Source organism: Orcinus orca, chromosome 1, assembly GCF_937001465.1.
Source record: "Orcinus orca chromosome 1, mOrcOrc1.1, whole genome shotgun sequence".
Taxonomy (NCBI): Eukaryota; Metazoa; Chordata; class Mammalia; order Artiodactyla; family Delphinidae; genus Orcinus; species Orcinus orca.
In genome coordinates this window covers 174,904,866-174,920,944 of record NC_064559.1, presented here as the reverse complement: position 1 = coordinate 174,920,944, position 16,079 = coordinate 174,904,866, and the positions used below count along the sequence as shown (strand labels likewise).

General features: G+C 37.5%; 1 protein-coding gene across 10 annotated transcripts in view; it reads left to right on the top strand.

Annotated features, from left to right (window-relative positions):
- Positions 1-16,079, top strand: part of MAST2 (microtubule associated serine/threonine kinase 2) — a 201,344-nt gene that overhangs the window by 68,557 nt on the left and 116,708 nt on the right. For 9 of the 10 annotated variants that reach the window (XM_033416477.2, XM_033416476.2, XM_004285754.3 and 6 more), the window contains one exon: positions 12,523-12,554. In XM_033416477.2, the coding sequence (XP_033272368.1) occupies positions 12,523-12,554 (32 nt within the window). The remainder of the gene's footprint in view (positions 1-12,522; positions 12,555-16,079) is intronic. The other variant, XM_033416471.2, reaches the window with a different exon arrangement.

Sequence of the window (16,079 nt, the reverse complement as noted above, 5' to 3'; positions counted from 1 at the left end):
CGCACATGCATAGCCTCCCCCATTATCAGTATCATTCACCAGAATGGTACTTTTTTTTAACCAAGGATGAACCTACATTGACACATCATAATCACCCAAAGGCCTTAGTTTACTTTAGGATTCACTCTTGGTGTTATATATTCTGTGGGTTGGGACAAATGTGTAATGACATATCCATAATTATAATATTGTACACAGTATTTTCACTGCTCTAAAAATCCTCTGTGGTCTGCCAGTTCATCTCCCCGTGCCCCCACCCCTGGCAACCACTGATCATTTTACTGTGTCCATAGTTTTACCTTTTCTAGAACATCATATAGTTGTAATCATACAGTATGTAGTCTTTTCAGATTGGTTTCTTTCATTTAGTAATATGCATTTAATTTTCCTTCATGCCTTTTCATGGCTCAATAGCTCATTTCTTTTTAGTGCTGAATAATATTCCATTGTCTAGATATACCACAGTTTATTTGTTTATCTACTGAAGGACACCTTGATTGTTTCCAAGTTTTAGCAATTATAAATAAAACTGCTACAAACATCTGTGTGCAAGTTTTTGTGTGGACATGAGTTTTCAGCTCCTAGTGCAATTGCTGGGTCATAAAATAAGAGTATGTTTAGTTTCGTAAGGAGTTGCCAAACTGTCTTCCAAAGTGGCTGTACCATTTTGCATTCCCACCAGCAGTGAATAAGAGTTCCTGTTGCTCCATATCCTAACCAGCATTTGGTGTTGTAGTGTTCCAGATTTTGTCCATTCTTATAGGTGTGTAGTGCTGTCTCATTATTTTGATTTGCATTTCCCTGATGACATATGATATGGAGCATCTTTTTTATGAAAACCTTAAGCTTTTAAATGTGTTTTCTTATTGTAGCCTTGGAATAACTTTTATGATATAGGCAAAATAGGTATTTTTATCTCAGGTGTGCAGATAAGAAAAATAAGATTTAGAAAGGCTTTTAATGACTGACCAGGATTTATGAGCAGAGTAAATAGTAGAACTGTGTTTAAATATTTTTTTGACTCTGAGCCCTGAGTTCTTTATGCCATGTAGAAATATCCTGTTAGGATCATCAGCCTCTTTTTAGTGTTCTTCAAACTCATATGAGAATAACACATATCATCTGTGTCACAATTTATAGAATAAAATACTTTTGTATACATTATTTTATTTGACCTTTATAAGTACTATATCTGAGCTTTAGAGGTAGGTGAAATCCCAGGCCACAGAAGTTATATGTTATTGAGCCATAACATGAACCTAGTTTTCTTAACTTAAAATTTTGTGCTCTTTTCCATGTTTCTTAATATGATTGTATAATGTAAATATTTTGTCATTGGAACCTGTTCTCAGGGTGAGGACATCTGAATTTAATGGAACAAGAGGAGTGAAATACATTAGAGTTTCATAGGTGCACCATAGCTACATATACGTTGATTTCCCCTTGGTTCCTGACCTCAAGATACACTCACACCCAAGTGTAAATAAGTGGAGCTAAAACGCCATAATGCCCAGAGCAGTTGTAATGGTACATTTGCTACACAGGAAAGGGAGGTTTTTGTGCATCCCAGCAGAATGCTTGCTGCCAGAGCGGAGGAAAAGCTTGTATTCGGGAATAATGGTCCTTTTAAGGCCACTTAGTAAATGGTATAAAAGTGGATTTCCTTGGTAGGTAATGGTTTTGTTTTGTTTTGTTTGTTTGTTTGTTTCCCTCTCCTGAGAGCTTTAAAAAAACAAAACAAAACAAAAACAAACAGTGGAATAATAGCTACCATCCTGAAGACTGTCAGTAAATAATATAAGTGATAGCAGAGTATATCCTTTCTCTAGTAAAGCCTCTTTTGCTGACCTAATTGCAGTTGACAGTTTTCATCAATATGACTCCAAATGAGCAAGACCCTATGTGAGCCTTATAATGATGACAGTGATAATAGTAAGTACCATTTACTTACGTTACTGATTCACTGATTTATTCATCAAACGTTCATTTGGTACTTACTAGGCCAGGTATTGTGCTGGGTGCTAGTAATGCCATTGTGAGCAAGAATGATCTCTCCTCCTCCAGCTAACAGTCAGTCTCAGAAAACAGACAATTAAGCAACTAATTGTAGTAAAGTGTTGGAATTAAATAGAGGTAGGCTGGGGAAACTGTGTATAGGGAAATCTCAGAGGAAATGAGGTTTAAGCTAAGGTCCAAGAATGTATAAAAAGAGCAAAGGAAAAGACAGAGAGAACAATAGCTGTGAAACCCTGAGGGTGAGAGAGAGAGTATGGTGTGTCTAAAAGATCAAAACTCCAACAAGCCTGGAGAATTATGCAAATGATGCTAGAGAGGAAGGCAGTAGCAGCTAGGCAGTGCCCTATAGGCTATAGGAAGGATTTTAGACTTTATCCATTAAGGGTTATTAAGGGTTTTTAAGAAGAGAAATCACCCAGTCAGTTCTGCATTTTAAAAAGATCTTTTTGACTGCATTATTTGTTTTGTTAAACTCATATATTACCACTTAGAAAATAGATACTTATTACATGATATTTACATTGATATAACATTAAGAATCAAGGGGAACAAAACTAAAGTGAGGTCGGTTAGGAGAATGTTACAGGATGATGCTGGCTTGGACTAGGAGACATAGCAGTGGAAGTAAAGTGAAATTGACTAAAGGTAGATATTTTGGAGGTAAAACTGGCAAGGCTTGATGAATAATTGGATGTGTAGTGTGAGAGAAAGTGAAGAATCAAGAATGACTCTGAGTTTGGTGGTACCATCACTGAAATGGAAAACAGAGAAGGAGCAAGTTTGCATAGAAAGATAAGTTGAGTTTTCAGACATATTAAGGACAAGGTAGTTGTATATAAAACTATATACAACTGTATAGTGGAGAGAGATCTGGGATGAAGATACAAATATTGGCATCATCTGTAAAATGTGTGTAGAGAGGAGTTTCCAGGGAGAGCTTTAAGGACAATCAGCATTTGAGCATCTAAGATGAAGGAAGTTGTTTAAGTAGTGATAAGAGGTAAAACAGGGGAGTGTGATTTCGTGGATAGAAAAGTCATTCGAAACAGAAGAATGAATAATACTGTCAGATGCTGCTGAGCAGTCAAGCCCAAAAACGAAAAGGTAGACTAAAAATGCAGCAAAGGTTCTTTACATAGAGACCATTGGTAACCTGGCAAGAATGGCTTAAATGGGGTGGTAAGGTCTCGGGATATCTGCAGTGTGTGAAGAAAATAGAAGGTGAGACATTGGAGACAGTGAATGTAGACAACTCATTCAAGAAGTGTGACCGTGAAGGGAAAAAAGAATTGATAAGGCAGTGGTTGAAGAGGGGTATGTAGTAATTAAGGGAAATATTTTTCTTATCTCAAGGTGGGATAGACTTGAATGTGTTCAGAATGCTAATCAGCACATCGTGAGTCCAGAGATAACTAGTAGGTCAGAGAAGGTTGGATGGGACAGGCTTCACCTGATGTTGTAATGTATTGTCAGATATTACCATCCTACTTTCTAAGAGTAAGTGACGAGTCAGAGAATTTATGGTTATTTGCCTAAATGAATGGTCTTCTTACCTCAGCCAAATTTCCTGATTATGCAGCTTTCTTCCTCAGCCTGCTATGAATATTCTCTGGGAAAGGGAGGACTGGGAAATCATTGTTCCTTGGACTACCTTTATCTGATTGGAGACCAGTTCTTCTTCTCCTTTCCTTAGGCCTGTCTGTATGGTACTGGAAAGCTTGGCACAGAATGTACTGATCTGGAACCCTGGGCATCCATCTTGCAAATGTAGGCTTTTGTGTAGGTGCGAGAAGTGGGTAAGGAATGCAGAAGGGATGGATTTCCATGGATGCATTTCCTTGTTTAAAGAGGATTCAGAGACGCATTTTATAGAATTTTTGTTTATGGTTATTGCCCCCAAATATAAATCCACCTCATGTTATCTATTTAAACTATTCAAGAAGCCAGAACTGTCATGTAGGTTCAAAGAATGATATTCCCAGTGTTACATAGGTTGTTTCAGAAAATAGAAAAAGAGGACACACTTTCCTAGCACATTTTATGAGGATAGTATAACCATGAAGCCAAAACTGACAAGGACAATCTGAGAAGAAAAAGTACATAGGCCAATCTTATTTATTAACGTATAGGCAAAAAATCCTAAAGAAAAGCCTCCAGACCCCAGATAGTTTTATTAGTGAAATAACACCAATCTTACACAAACTCTTGTAGAAAATAGAGGAGGCAGGAACACTTCACAGCCAGTTTTAGGAGGCTGGCATAATTGTTATACCAGAATCTGACAAAGGCATTATAATAAAAGAAAACTGGAGACCATTATCCCTTCTGAACATAGGTGTAAAAATCATTAATAAAATATTAGCAAAGATAATCTAATGGTGTATTTGACAAAGTTGGATTTAACCCAGAAATGCGAGATTAGTCTAATACTAGAAAATCAATCACTGTAATTCACCACATTAACAGAATAGAGGAGAAAAACCATATGATTATTTCAGCATATGCAGAGAAAGTACTTGGCAAAATCAATACTCATTACTGATGAAAACTCTAAACAAATTAGGAATAGAAAGGAACTTTATCAATTTGATCAAAGTGGCCTATGAAAAATCTGCAGCTAGCATCATATTTAGTAGTAAAATGTTGAACTCTTTCCCTCTACAATCAAATGAGAAACAAGGCAAGGATGTGTACCACAGACAATCCTAGAAAGTGGAAAGAAGTAAAACTATTTATAGAGAACATGATTGTTTATATAGAAAAATCCTAGGGAATGTACAAAACAGTCATTACAACTATAATAATGAATTTAAGTTGTAATATATACAGTTAATATATAAAAAATTGATTGCTTTCCCATACCAGAAGCAAGCAATTGGTAAGTGAAATAAAGATTTTATTTACAATAGCTTCAAAAATCATCTTAACTTTATATAATATTATACAACAACTATACTTCAATTAAAAAAAATCTTCTGGGCTTCCCTGGTGGCGCAGTGGTTGAGAGTCCACCTGCCGATGCAGGGGACACGGGTTTGTGCCCCGGTCTGGGAAGATCTCACATGCTGCGGAGCGGCTAGGCCCGTAAGCCATGGCCGCTGAGCCTGCGCGTCCAGAGCCTGTGCTCCGCAACGGGAGAGACCACAGCAGTGAGAGGCCCGCGTACCGCAAAAAAAAAAAAAAAAAAATCTTCTTAGAGATAAACTTAGCAATAGAAGTACAAGATCTTTTTGCTGAAAACTATAAAACATTGCTTAGAGTAATTAAAGCAGGTCTAAGTTAGTGGAGAAATACTGTGTTCATGGATATAAAGACTCAATATTAGGCTGTCACTGCTTTCCAAATTGGTCTGTAATCCCAGCAGGCCTTTTTTGGGTAAAAGTGAATAATCTGTTTCTAAAATTCATATCGAAATGCAAAGAATCTACAATATCCAAAGCAATATTGAAAAAGAACAAAGTTAAAGCACCCCATGATCTGACTTCAATACTTGATATAAAGCTACATGATCAAGAAAGTGTGGTGCTGGCATAGGCTAGAAAAATAGATCAGTAGAGTGCAGTAGAGAGCCAGAAATAGCCCATTCTATTACAATTTGATTTTCAACAAAGGTGGCAAAGCAATCTGTTGAGAAAAAGATAGTGTTTTTAATAAATGGTGCTGGAATAAGTGGATAGCATATGGGAAAAAAATGAGCCTTAACCCCATCTCACATATTACCCCAAAATTAATTCAGACGTGGATCATAAACATATGTGGACCTAAACATAAAGGCTAAAACCATAAAGCATATGGAAATAAAATGTAGGAAAATATTTTTGTGTCCTTGGCATGGGCAGAGTTTTCTTAGACAAGATACTAAAAGCATTAATCATTAAAAAAAATACTGGCAAATTGACCTTCGTTAAAGTAAAAACTTTTGTCCATCAAAAGATGCCACTTATGGGCTTCCCTGGTGGCGCAGTGGTTGAGAGTCCGCCTGCCGATGCAGGGGACACGGGTTCGTGCCCTGGTCCGGGAAGATCCCACATGCCGCGGAGTGGCTGGGCCCGTGAGCCATGGCTGATGAGCCTGCGCGTCCGGAGCCTGTGCTCCACAACGGGAGAGGCCACAACAGTTAGAGGCCCGCGTACCGCAAAAAAAAAAAAAAAAAGAAAAAAGATGCCACTTATGGTGGGGGATGGTGGTGGTGTGATGAATTGGGAGATTGGGATTGACATATATGCACTAATATGTATAAAATGGATAACTAATAAGAACCTGCTGTATAAAAAAATAAATAAAATTCTAAAATTAAAAAAAAAAGAGGACAGAAGCATATTATCTAGAGAAATAGAGGTCAATCAGCAGAAGAATTAAAAGAGAAAGGTTAAAAGTAGCCTCGTGGAACTGAAGGTTGAGGAGAGAGGATGAAAGGATTGTTCGCTATATTCGAAGTTGTTCTATAGTGTTTGTGTGGTTTTTTTTAACCAGATGCGTGTGTCATTTTGATAAGAATGAAGTCAACTTCTCTTGCCCCTGTTATTCTCTGCTTGAGCACTGAACCCAACTTGTAACTACTTTAGTTATGTGTGTGATGACTCAGTTACTGTCTTTCTTCCCGTTAGACTGTAAGCTCCATGAGGACAAGAAACATCTGTCTTTTTCAAAAAGAAAAAAAAGATGCCACTTATGGGAATTCCCTTGTGATCCAGTGGCTAGGACTCCACGCTTCCAGTGCAGGGGGCATGGGTTTGTTCCCTGGTCGGGGAACCAAGATCCCACAAACCGTGTGGCATGGCAAAAAAAAAAAAAAAAGAAGACACCACATATAACTTCACTAGGCAAGCCACAGGCTGGGAGAAAATACTCATCAAAATATCTAATAAAGGACTTGCATCTAGAATATATGAAGAACGCTTACAACTCAATAATAAAAAGATAAATAGTCCAGTTATAAAAGGGGCAAAATATTTTAAGGTAATTCATACAAGAGTATGTACTGATGGCTAATAAGCACATTACAAGATGCTCAACATCATTATTCATCAGGAAAATGCAAATCCACAGTGAGATACCGCTACACACTCACAAGAATGGCTGAAATTTAAAATACTGATATCATATCTTGGCATGAATGTAGAGCAATTCTTATATTATTGAGGGTAACCTATATTAGCTAGAATGTGGAGCAATTGAAACTCTCATACATTGTTAATGGAAGTGTAACATGGTATAATCACTTTAGAAAAAGATCTGGTAGTTTCTTATAAAACTAAACATACATCTATCCTATAGCCCAGCAATTACACTCTTATTTACTCAAGACAAATGAGACATAGGCCTATTAAAAAGACTTGTACAGGAATGCTAATAGCTCAAAACTGGATATAACTCAAATGTCCATTAGTAGGAGAAAGGATTAATAAACTGTGGTATATTAATATGATTGGATATTGGTACTGTTATATACAACCACATGGATGAATTTCTGAAACACTATACTGAGTGAAAGAAGGGGTTATATAAAGAGGTTCATATTTGTATAATTCCATTGATACGAAGCTCTGGTGAAAGAAAATCTATGGTGAAAATATGGGAATAGTATTTGCTTGGGGCAAGGGAATAGTGGTTTGTTGGGAATTTACCAAGAAAGGACATGATGAAACTTTCTGAATTGATGGAAATATTCTGTATTTTGATAGGGATTTAGGTTATAAGCATATACATTTATCATACTTATTCATTGGTACACCTAAGGTTTGTGCAGTTCAGCGTTTACCTTAAAAAAAAAAAAAACCGAACATGAAAAAGTTGTAAACAAATACTGAATTCTACTTAATGATATACATACTGAAATGTGTACTGATGTCCACAGTCTACTTTGAGATGCATTAAAAAAAACCCAAAAACAAAATAACAACAACAGAAAAAAAACAGGGACTTCCCTGGTGGTGCAGTGGTTAAGAATCCGCCTGCCGCTGCAGGGGACATGGGTTTGAGCCCTGGTCTGGGAAGATCCCACATACCGCAGAACAACTAAGCCTGTGCGCCACAACTACTGAGCCTGTACTCTAGAGCCCATGAACCACAACTACTGAAGCCTGTGCACCACAACTACGGAAGCCCGCACACCCTAGAGCCCATGCTCCTCAGCAAGAAAAGCCATTGCAATGAGAAGCCCACGCACCACAACAAAGAGTAGACCCCGCTCGCTGCAACTAGAGAAAGCCCATGTACAGCAGTGAAGACCCAATGCAGCCAAAAAAAAAAAAGACTCCTTGTTCCCAATGCAGAGGGCCCGGGTTCGATCCCTGGTCGGGGAACTAGATTCCGCATGCATGCTGCAACCAAGAGTTCGCATGCCGCAACTAAGAAGTCTGCATGCCGCTACCAGGAGTCTGCGTGCTGCAGCGAATATCCCGCGTGCTGCAGCTAAGACCCAGCGCAGCCAAAATAAATAAATAAATAAGTAAATATTTTTAAAAACCCAAATGGGTGGATAGATGGCTAAATATGTGACAAAGAAAATATCACAAAATGTTAACAGTTGTACAGTCTGGGTTGTGGGTGTGTATATGGATGTTCACTGTACAAATCTTTTAACTTTTCTGTTTCCTGTGTTTGAAAATTTTCATGTTGTATTGGGAAGAAAATGGTGTTACTGGTGTAATGAAATACAACTCTTGATTTAGTTAAAAAATACACTATAATGGCAACAAGAAAATGTAAGCTATCTAGAAATAAATATAACAAAAGATTTGTATAACCTTTATGTGAAAATGTATCAAACTTTATTAAAACATATTAAAGAAGACCTAAATAAATGGAGAGATTTACCATGTTCTTATATAGCAGTTGTCTGTATTATAAATGTGTCAGTTATCCTCTAGATTGAGCGCAGTGTCAAGTTTTAATCTACAACTTGATCCTAAAATTTATATGGAAGAGCAGAGTCCCAAGAATAACTCCCATAATTTTGAGGACTAATAACAATGTGAGTGGACTTGCCTTACAAATATCAAGATTTATTGTCAAGCTATACCAATTAAACAGCATGGTATAGGCACAGGGGCTGACAGCTCAGTGGAATAGAATATAGTCAAGAAAGACACCCCTGTGTACATGGAAACTTAATATATGACAGAACTGATATTGCATATCATTTAATAAATGGCTTGGTATAATTGATCACTCCTATAGAAAAAAATATAATGGGATTCCTATCTCCCACAATATGCAAAAATAAGTTCCAGGTATATTCACAAACTTAGTGTGAAAAGTAAACCTATAATCTTTTAGAAGAAAATATAAGTAAATGTATTCATGTCTCTGTGTGTCAGGGATGTATTTCTTAATATTTATTTATTTATTTAGGCTGCTCTGGGTCTTAGTTGAGGCACGCGAGCTCTTAGTTGCGGCATGTGTGCGGGATCTAGTTCCCCGACCAGGGATTGAACCTGGGTTCTCTGCATTGGGAGCGAGGAGTCTTAGGGATGTATTTCTTATATGTAAAAATAGATAATATAAAGGAGAATAATAGATTTGATGATATAAAAATTAAATTCTTTGGTGGCTCCATTAAAAAAAAGTCAAAAGACTGAGAGAACATTTTCAGTGAATATAATCCACAAATAATTAGTATCCAGAATATATTAGGTAAATACCTATACTCAATAAGAAAAAAGATAGAAAACCTAATAGAAAAATAGGCCAGGGATATACACTTGACCCTGCATCTTGGCAGGCTCCCCAGCTGCAGATATGGAGGGCCAACTGTACTGTATGGTGCTGTTTTATCTAAGGGACTTGAACATCTGCAGGTATTAGTATCTGCCAGGATTCTGAAACCAATCCCCCGCTGATACTGAGGGACGATTGTAAATAGGCAATTCACAGTTGAGGAAACCCTAATGGCCAATAAACATATAAAACACTGTTTAGCTTCACTAGTAATTATGGGAAATGGCAATTAAACCCATACTGTGATATGATCACAGCCATTAGGTTGACAAAAATTAAACAGTCTAACAAATGCCAGGTATTGGCGAGTATGTGAAATCATTTGTTCAACAAATTTTTGAGCATCTACTACTTGCCAGTTACTGTTCTAAGTTGTTGAGGTACATTACTAAATAAAACAGACTAAGATCCCAGCACTCATGGAGCTTAGATTTTAGTGGGGAAAGACAGAAAATGAACAATAAACATTATAAACAAGTAAATTACGTAGTACGTTAGAAGTGGTAAGTGTATGGAAAGTGTATTGGTTATAAAAGCAGAGTGGAGTAAGAGTGTGATGGGGTGGAAAATACGTTGTAATGTTATATAGAGCTATCAGGGTAGTAGGTTTCATTAAGAACTCAGGTAAAAATTGAGCCAAGAGATTTGAAAGCTGTAGGGGGTAGCCAAGGAAATATTTGGGGAAGAGGAGCATTCTAGGCAGAGTGCACAGATTAGCACAAGGCTTTAAGGCAGAAGAATACCGAATGTGTTTGACAAACAGTAAAGTCCAGTGTGGCTGGATCAAAATGTGCAAGTGTGCATGGGAGAGAGGAGGTCAGAGAGATACTGGGGAAGGGTGGTGGGTCACCCATTTAGGTCTTGACTTTTATTCTTGAATGAAATGGGGAGCCATTCCAGGATTTTGAGTAGGAGTGTTGTGATCTTACTGACCTTTAAAAGGATCACTCTGTTAAGAATAGACCATGTGGGTTAAGGATAGAAGCAGGAATGGGATACCAGTTGGAGACAGTTGTGAGGCTGGGGAGAGACCATGGTGGCTTAGATCGTAATAGCAAAACCCAAGAGATTCTGTAACTCATTTAGCAGTAAAACCTGACCTAATTTGAACTCTTCTGGTGACAAAACTGAACTGAGACTAGAGTTTTTATCACATTTATTGTGGCTGTCGTACACTTCACTGGAGAAATCTTAATGTTTTTGATGTATTTTGTTGGTGACCTAGTCTTTGTTGAGGGTGTTATATATTATATATATATGTATGTGTGTGTGTATATATATATATTACTATTACTATATATATATATATTTTTTTATATATATATATATATATCTTACTATTACTTTAATTACCCACCCCCAATTCTGATTTCTAAAACATGACTAAATCCAAGGTTTTTGGTTAAGAGATTGTAAGCATGTAAGTCTTTGGAGATAGTGGAAAATGGTTGTATTCTGGCTGTATTTTAAATTTAAAGCCATTAAGAATTCCTGTTGGATGGGATGTGGGGTGTGTTAAAAACAAGAGTCCAGATGTCCAGGGTTTTGGTCTGAACAACAGGAAGAATAGAATTACCGTCATCTGAGATGGGGAAAGGCTATGGTTGGAGTCCGTTTTGGTGGAGAGAACACATTCAGTTTTGGACACTTTGGATTTGAAATGTTGAGAAGGCAATTGATTATAAGTGTCAGGAGTTTGGGAGACAGGTCTGGAAAGGAGAACTCTTAGGAAATGTTGGAGGGGAAAGGTAAATTGGTACAGTCATTTTGGGAGCAATTTCTGATGCAGTTTCTGACTTAGTTCATGCCACATCTAAGTGTATACTTCCAAGAAACTTTTTATACATGTGCATGAGGAAGCAAGTACTACAGCATGTTTATAGGAGCATTGTTTTGATGGAGAAGAAAAACATGGGAAGAAAATTAAATTTCCATTTACTGGAGAATGGATAAATAAGTACTATAAAAATCTATAGACTGGACTACTGTACTGTAGATATATGAACTAAAGTGAAATATATTCACATGGGTGAATCTCCTAATTATAATGTAGATTGATGTCAGCAGATGAGTATATACAGTGTTTTAAGTATATAATTTAAAAATGTGTAAAACAATACTAATAATTTACGGATATATGTAATAAAAATAAAGACACTTATGGAAAAGATAAACAAAAAATTAAGAATAGTTGTTAAGTGGAGACTAGTGGGAGGTGGGACTTGATAAATTTAGAAAGCAAGTCACAGGGGCCCATCTGCTATTGCAAGGGTTATTTCTCATGTCAGTGTTGTGTGTAGTCATCTCTTTGTGATATTATTATCATCATAATAAATTATTTATTATAATTTATTATAATAATAATAAATTATTATTTATTTGTCAAAAATATTTTATAATTAAAATATTCCATTTCATTCCTTTCATATCACTGACTCTAATGATATGAGTCCTTTACAATTCATCAGCCATTGATGGCTGGCCCAGTGAATACCTGGAATCTTCATTGGCCAGTTGGTTCCATCTAGTGGTGAAAGTGCTGCAAGTATTCCGTGAGACATTCCTTTTGGGAAGGAAGAATGAGGAGATGATAGATAGTTAACCAGACTGCTTATTATTTCACTAAAATTTGAGAGACAAAGAAAAAGGTTATTATTTAGAAATATTGAGTTTTTGCCATTATTAATATGATGCTATAAATCTTCTAGGACATTTAGTACAGACCTGTAGGACTCAGATGGGTCCTTATTTCTCTCTAACTTATGTTTGTGTTTTGCTTTTCAGAAGGAGTTGAGCCTTCCAAGAAGAGGCAGCTTGTAAGTAGATGATGATTATGATTATGATTATGATATCCTGCTTAGGAATCCCTCCTGGGGACTGTTCTCAGTATCACTCAGAGGACTCTCATTCATGAGTGTTTTTTTCTGTGGACTCCTGTCTGGGCCAGTGAAACCAGTGGACCAGCCAACTTCTCTCACTAGGTCAGCTCCTCCCCTCTCCCTCATCACTCCCCACCCCAGATCCTCTTCTCTGTGTCAATTTTGGCCTAGGGTCTGGGGGAAAGCTGCCACTTAAATACCCATCACAGTCTTATGCTTGTGTTTTGGGCTTTACTGAGTTTTAGTAGAGTCAAGCTTTTTTAGAATGTTAAACTTGAAACTCTTAGCATCTACATCTGTCCCATAGCATGGTACTAGGGAGAGGTCAACAAGTTGGGGCAAAAAAAGCTACGTTTGGGTTCACGGTTGGAATAGGGCTGTCGTTTACCTTTTTGTTCTCTTCTGGCTTCAGGGCTGGGGAAATTCGTTAATAATCTTTGTCTCTGGGGCTTCCCTGGTGGCGCAGTGGTTGAGAGTCCACCTGCCAATGCAGGGGACATGGGTTCGTGTCCCGGTCCGGGAAGATCCCACATGCCGTGGAGCGGCTGGGCCCGTGAGCCATGGCCGCTGAGCCTGCGCGTCCGGAGCCTGTGCTCCGCAATGGGAGAGGCCACGACAGTAAGAGGCCCGTGTACTGCAAAAAAAAAAAAATCTTTGTCTCTGGATTTCAATTTCATAGGCTTTCTTGGCTTGCTTTTTCTCTAAGACTTCTGTTGGGGTAGTACTGCATATTTGGCTAATCAGAATCATCTAGAATGCTTATTTTTCAGATTAAAAACAAACATTTAAATAATAGAAGCAGTTAAAATGCAGATTCTGAGCTTGTTTAAAATCTCCACGTCGGGGCCTGGGAGCCTGTACTTTTGTACCTGCGAGCACAGCCACTGTGATTTTGCTAAGGAGCCAGATTTGGGAAACACGAAAGGAATAGGGCTGTGTTAAAACGATGGCTTTGAAAAGTCTCTCACAGACATGTATGAGACATGGCTACAGAGAGGACGACAGTATTCCTATTTATTTATTAAGTATACTTTATGTATGTATCATATGCATTTAAAAATGTGTGAAACACATGGTGTTTCTGTTACTGTCATCCTGGGATTTTGTTTTGTAAAATGCTCCAATGATTAAATTGTCCTCTGAGATTCTTGTAAAGTCCTTTGGGCTGCTTTATGAAAGCTCACTGTGCTTTGATATAAAGAGACTGGAGTTATGAGTCAGCAAACTCCTAGGGTTCAGTCTTGGCTATGTCACTTAATTGGCTTTGTAATGTAGAGGAATAGCTTCATCTCCTCAGTTGCCTTATCTATAAAATGATAAACCATGATGATACCTGTTTTATATATATATAGGTATTAGAAAGATCACTTAATACATGTGATAGTGCTTCATTTTTTAGTTTTAGTCTAAGGTGTGTTAGTTTCAGAATTCTTGTAAATATATTAGGTTACATTTGGATATATTTCATTATTTAAGAGTCACATTTCTGTCTTTAAATTAATTTCTAGCAGTGGATCTCAATTCTAGGTTCTCAAGTGTCCTGAGTCTTCTAAAAATTGGGCAAGGGCGCTACCAGGACTCTTAATGGAATGATACACTGAGTAGGTATACATAACTGAAGGAGAGTGGCTTTTCAGCATCACATTCAGCAAATATTTGTACTTGGTCACTTTCCTATTATTTCTGTCATTTTTTTCTTTTTTCTTTTGGTTCCCTGAAGTTCTCTGAGATTTGCCTTTGCTTAAGGTTAGGTGAAATGAATTAAGTCCTGAGGCAGGTAGCTTCTTCTAGGAATGTGTGCCTCTAATGAATAGAGTTTGCTGAGAAGGAAGGATATCCTGTGAAAATATTTTTATTTGAAACTGGAGAAATTTTTGGATCAATTTAGTTTTTTTTATTATTGATTGAATTTTTTCTTTTTTATAAATTTTAATCTTTATTTATTTGGCCGCGTCGGGTCTTAGTTGCGGCGCGGGCTCTAGAGCGTGTGGGCTTAGTTGCCTCGCGGCATGTGGGGTCTTAGTTCCCCAGCCAGGGATCGATCCTGTGTCTCCTACATTGGAAGGCGGATTCTTAACTACTGGACCACCAGGGAAGTCCCAGGATCAATTTAGTTTTAAACTAGAGGAATTTCTTGGTTATTTATTGTAGTTAAAGTTAGGCGTATTCTAACTGCCTTTAAATATTTAGTTAATAAAGATCAGAAGTACTTTTTTTTTTTTGGCTGCACTGCGTGGCTTGCGGGATCTTATTTCCCCGACCAGGGATTGAACCCCGGCCCCAGCAGTGAAAGCACCCAGTCCTTAACCACTGGACCTCCAGGGAGTTCGCCAGAAATACTTTTTAATAAAGTAACTCCCATTTAAACAATTGATCACTTAGTAAATACATACTAATACCTACTGTGTGTTGGGCACTGATCTAAGTTCTGAGGTTATAAGATTCAATTAGACACATTCCTCTATTTTGAAAACTTAGAGTAAAGTAAACCTGAAAAGTATATATTTTTTATCTTTAGTATTAGAGTAGAAAGGGTTTTATTCTGGAAGGAATCTTGGAAACATAGATACTAACCTAGGCTTTGCCACTAACAAGTTATATGTGGTTTCAACAGGAACTATCATTTCTGGGCTTGAAATGCCTCACTTGTAAAATGAGGGGGCTGGCTTACCTGGGCTTACCTGATCTCTGTGCTTAGTCATCTCCCCAAATAATTGAAACTCCATGGTACCTCTTCTTCAGAGAGCTGGGCAAGTCTTCGCAGGGAGTATGCAGTAGGAGGCAGAACATGGCTTAGCATCTGAAGTAGAGAAGACAGGAAATTAAGAACCACAAAGCGTAAGGTGTTTTGAATAAGTTTAATCAATACTTAAACATTTGTAGTAAGTGTGGAGAAACTGATGTTAATAAAACGAGTGACTTACCACTTAGCCCATTATTTCTTGTCCTTGTAGCCTAGTCTGGAAAGTTAAAAGTTATTATAATTGTCCTCTGAGTCTTGGTCAGAAGGAGAGGGGTATTGTACTTAGATCCCTGTTTGCTTCTGCCCCAGAATGGCTCTTGCAAGAGCAGAACCTACTGTATGCCCACCAGGTATAAAGGCCCATTTCCTTTGGCATGTTCTCACTAGTATACATTATGGGTGCAGAGAGATTTGGAGTTTGCAGCTGGTTTGGTGTTCTTGTCTTTAGAGAGGGAGTCAGATTCATTTAATTAGCATAATGTTAAAATAGCTGAGCAATATAAAATTAAATGAAGTTCAGTCATTTTGGAGGCTGTCAGTTGTTATGCTTTTCCATGTAATTTGGTAGTTGCATGAAAATGGACAGGAACTAAAAAATGGATTTCGAGATGTATGTGATATCTTGTCATTATACAAAATGCACTTCCACCCAACAAGTAATTCCTCCAATGTCTCCAAATTAGTAAATGGAATTATAGCATAGAAGTAAAGAGCCTGGG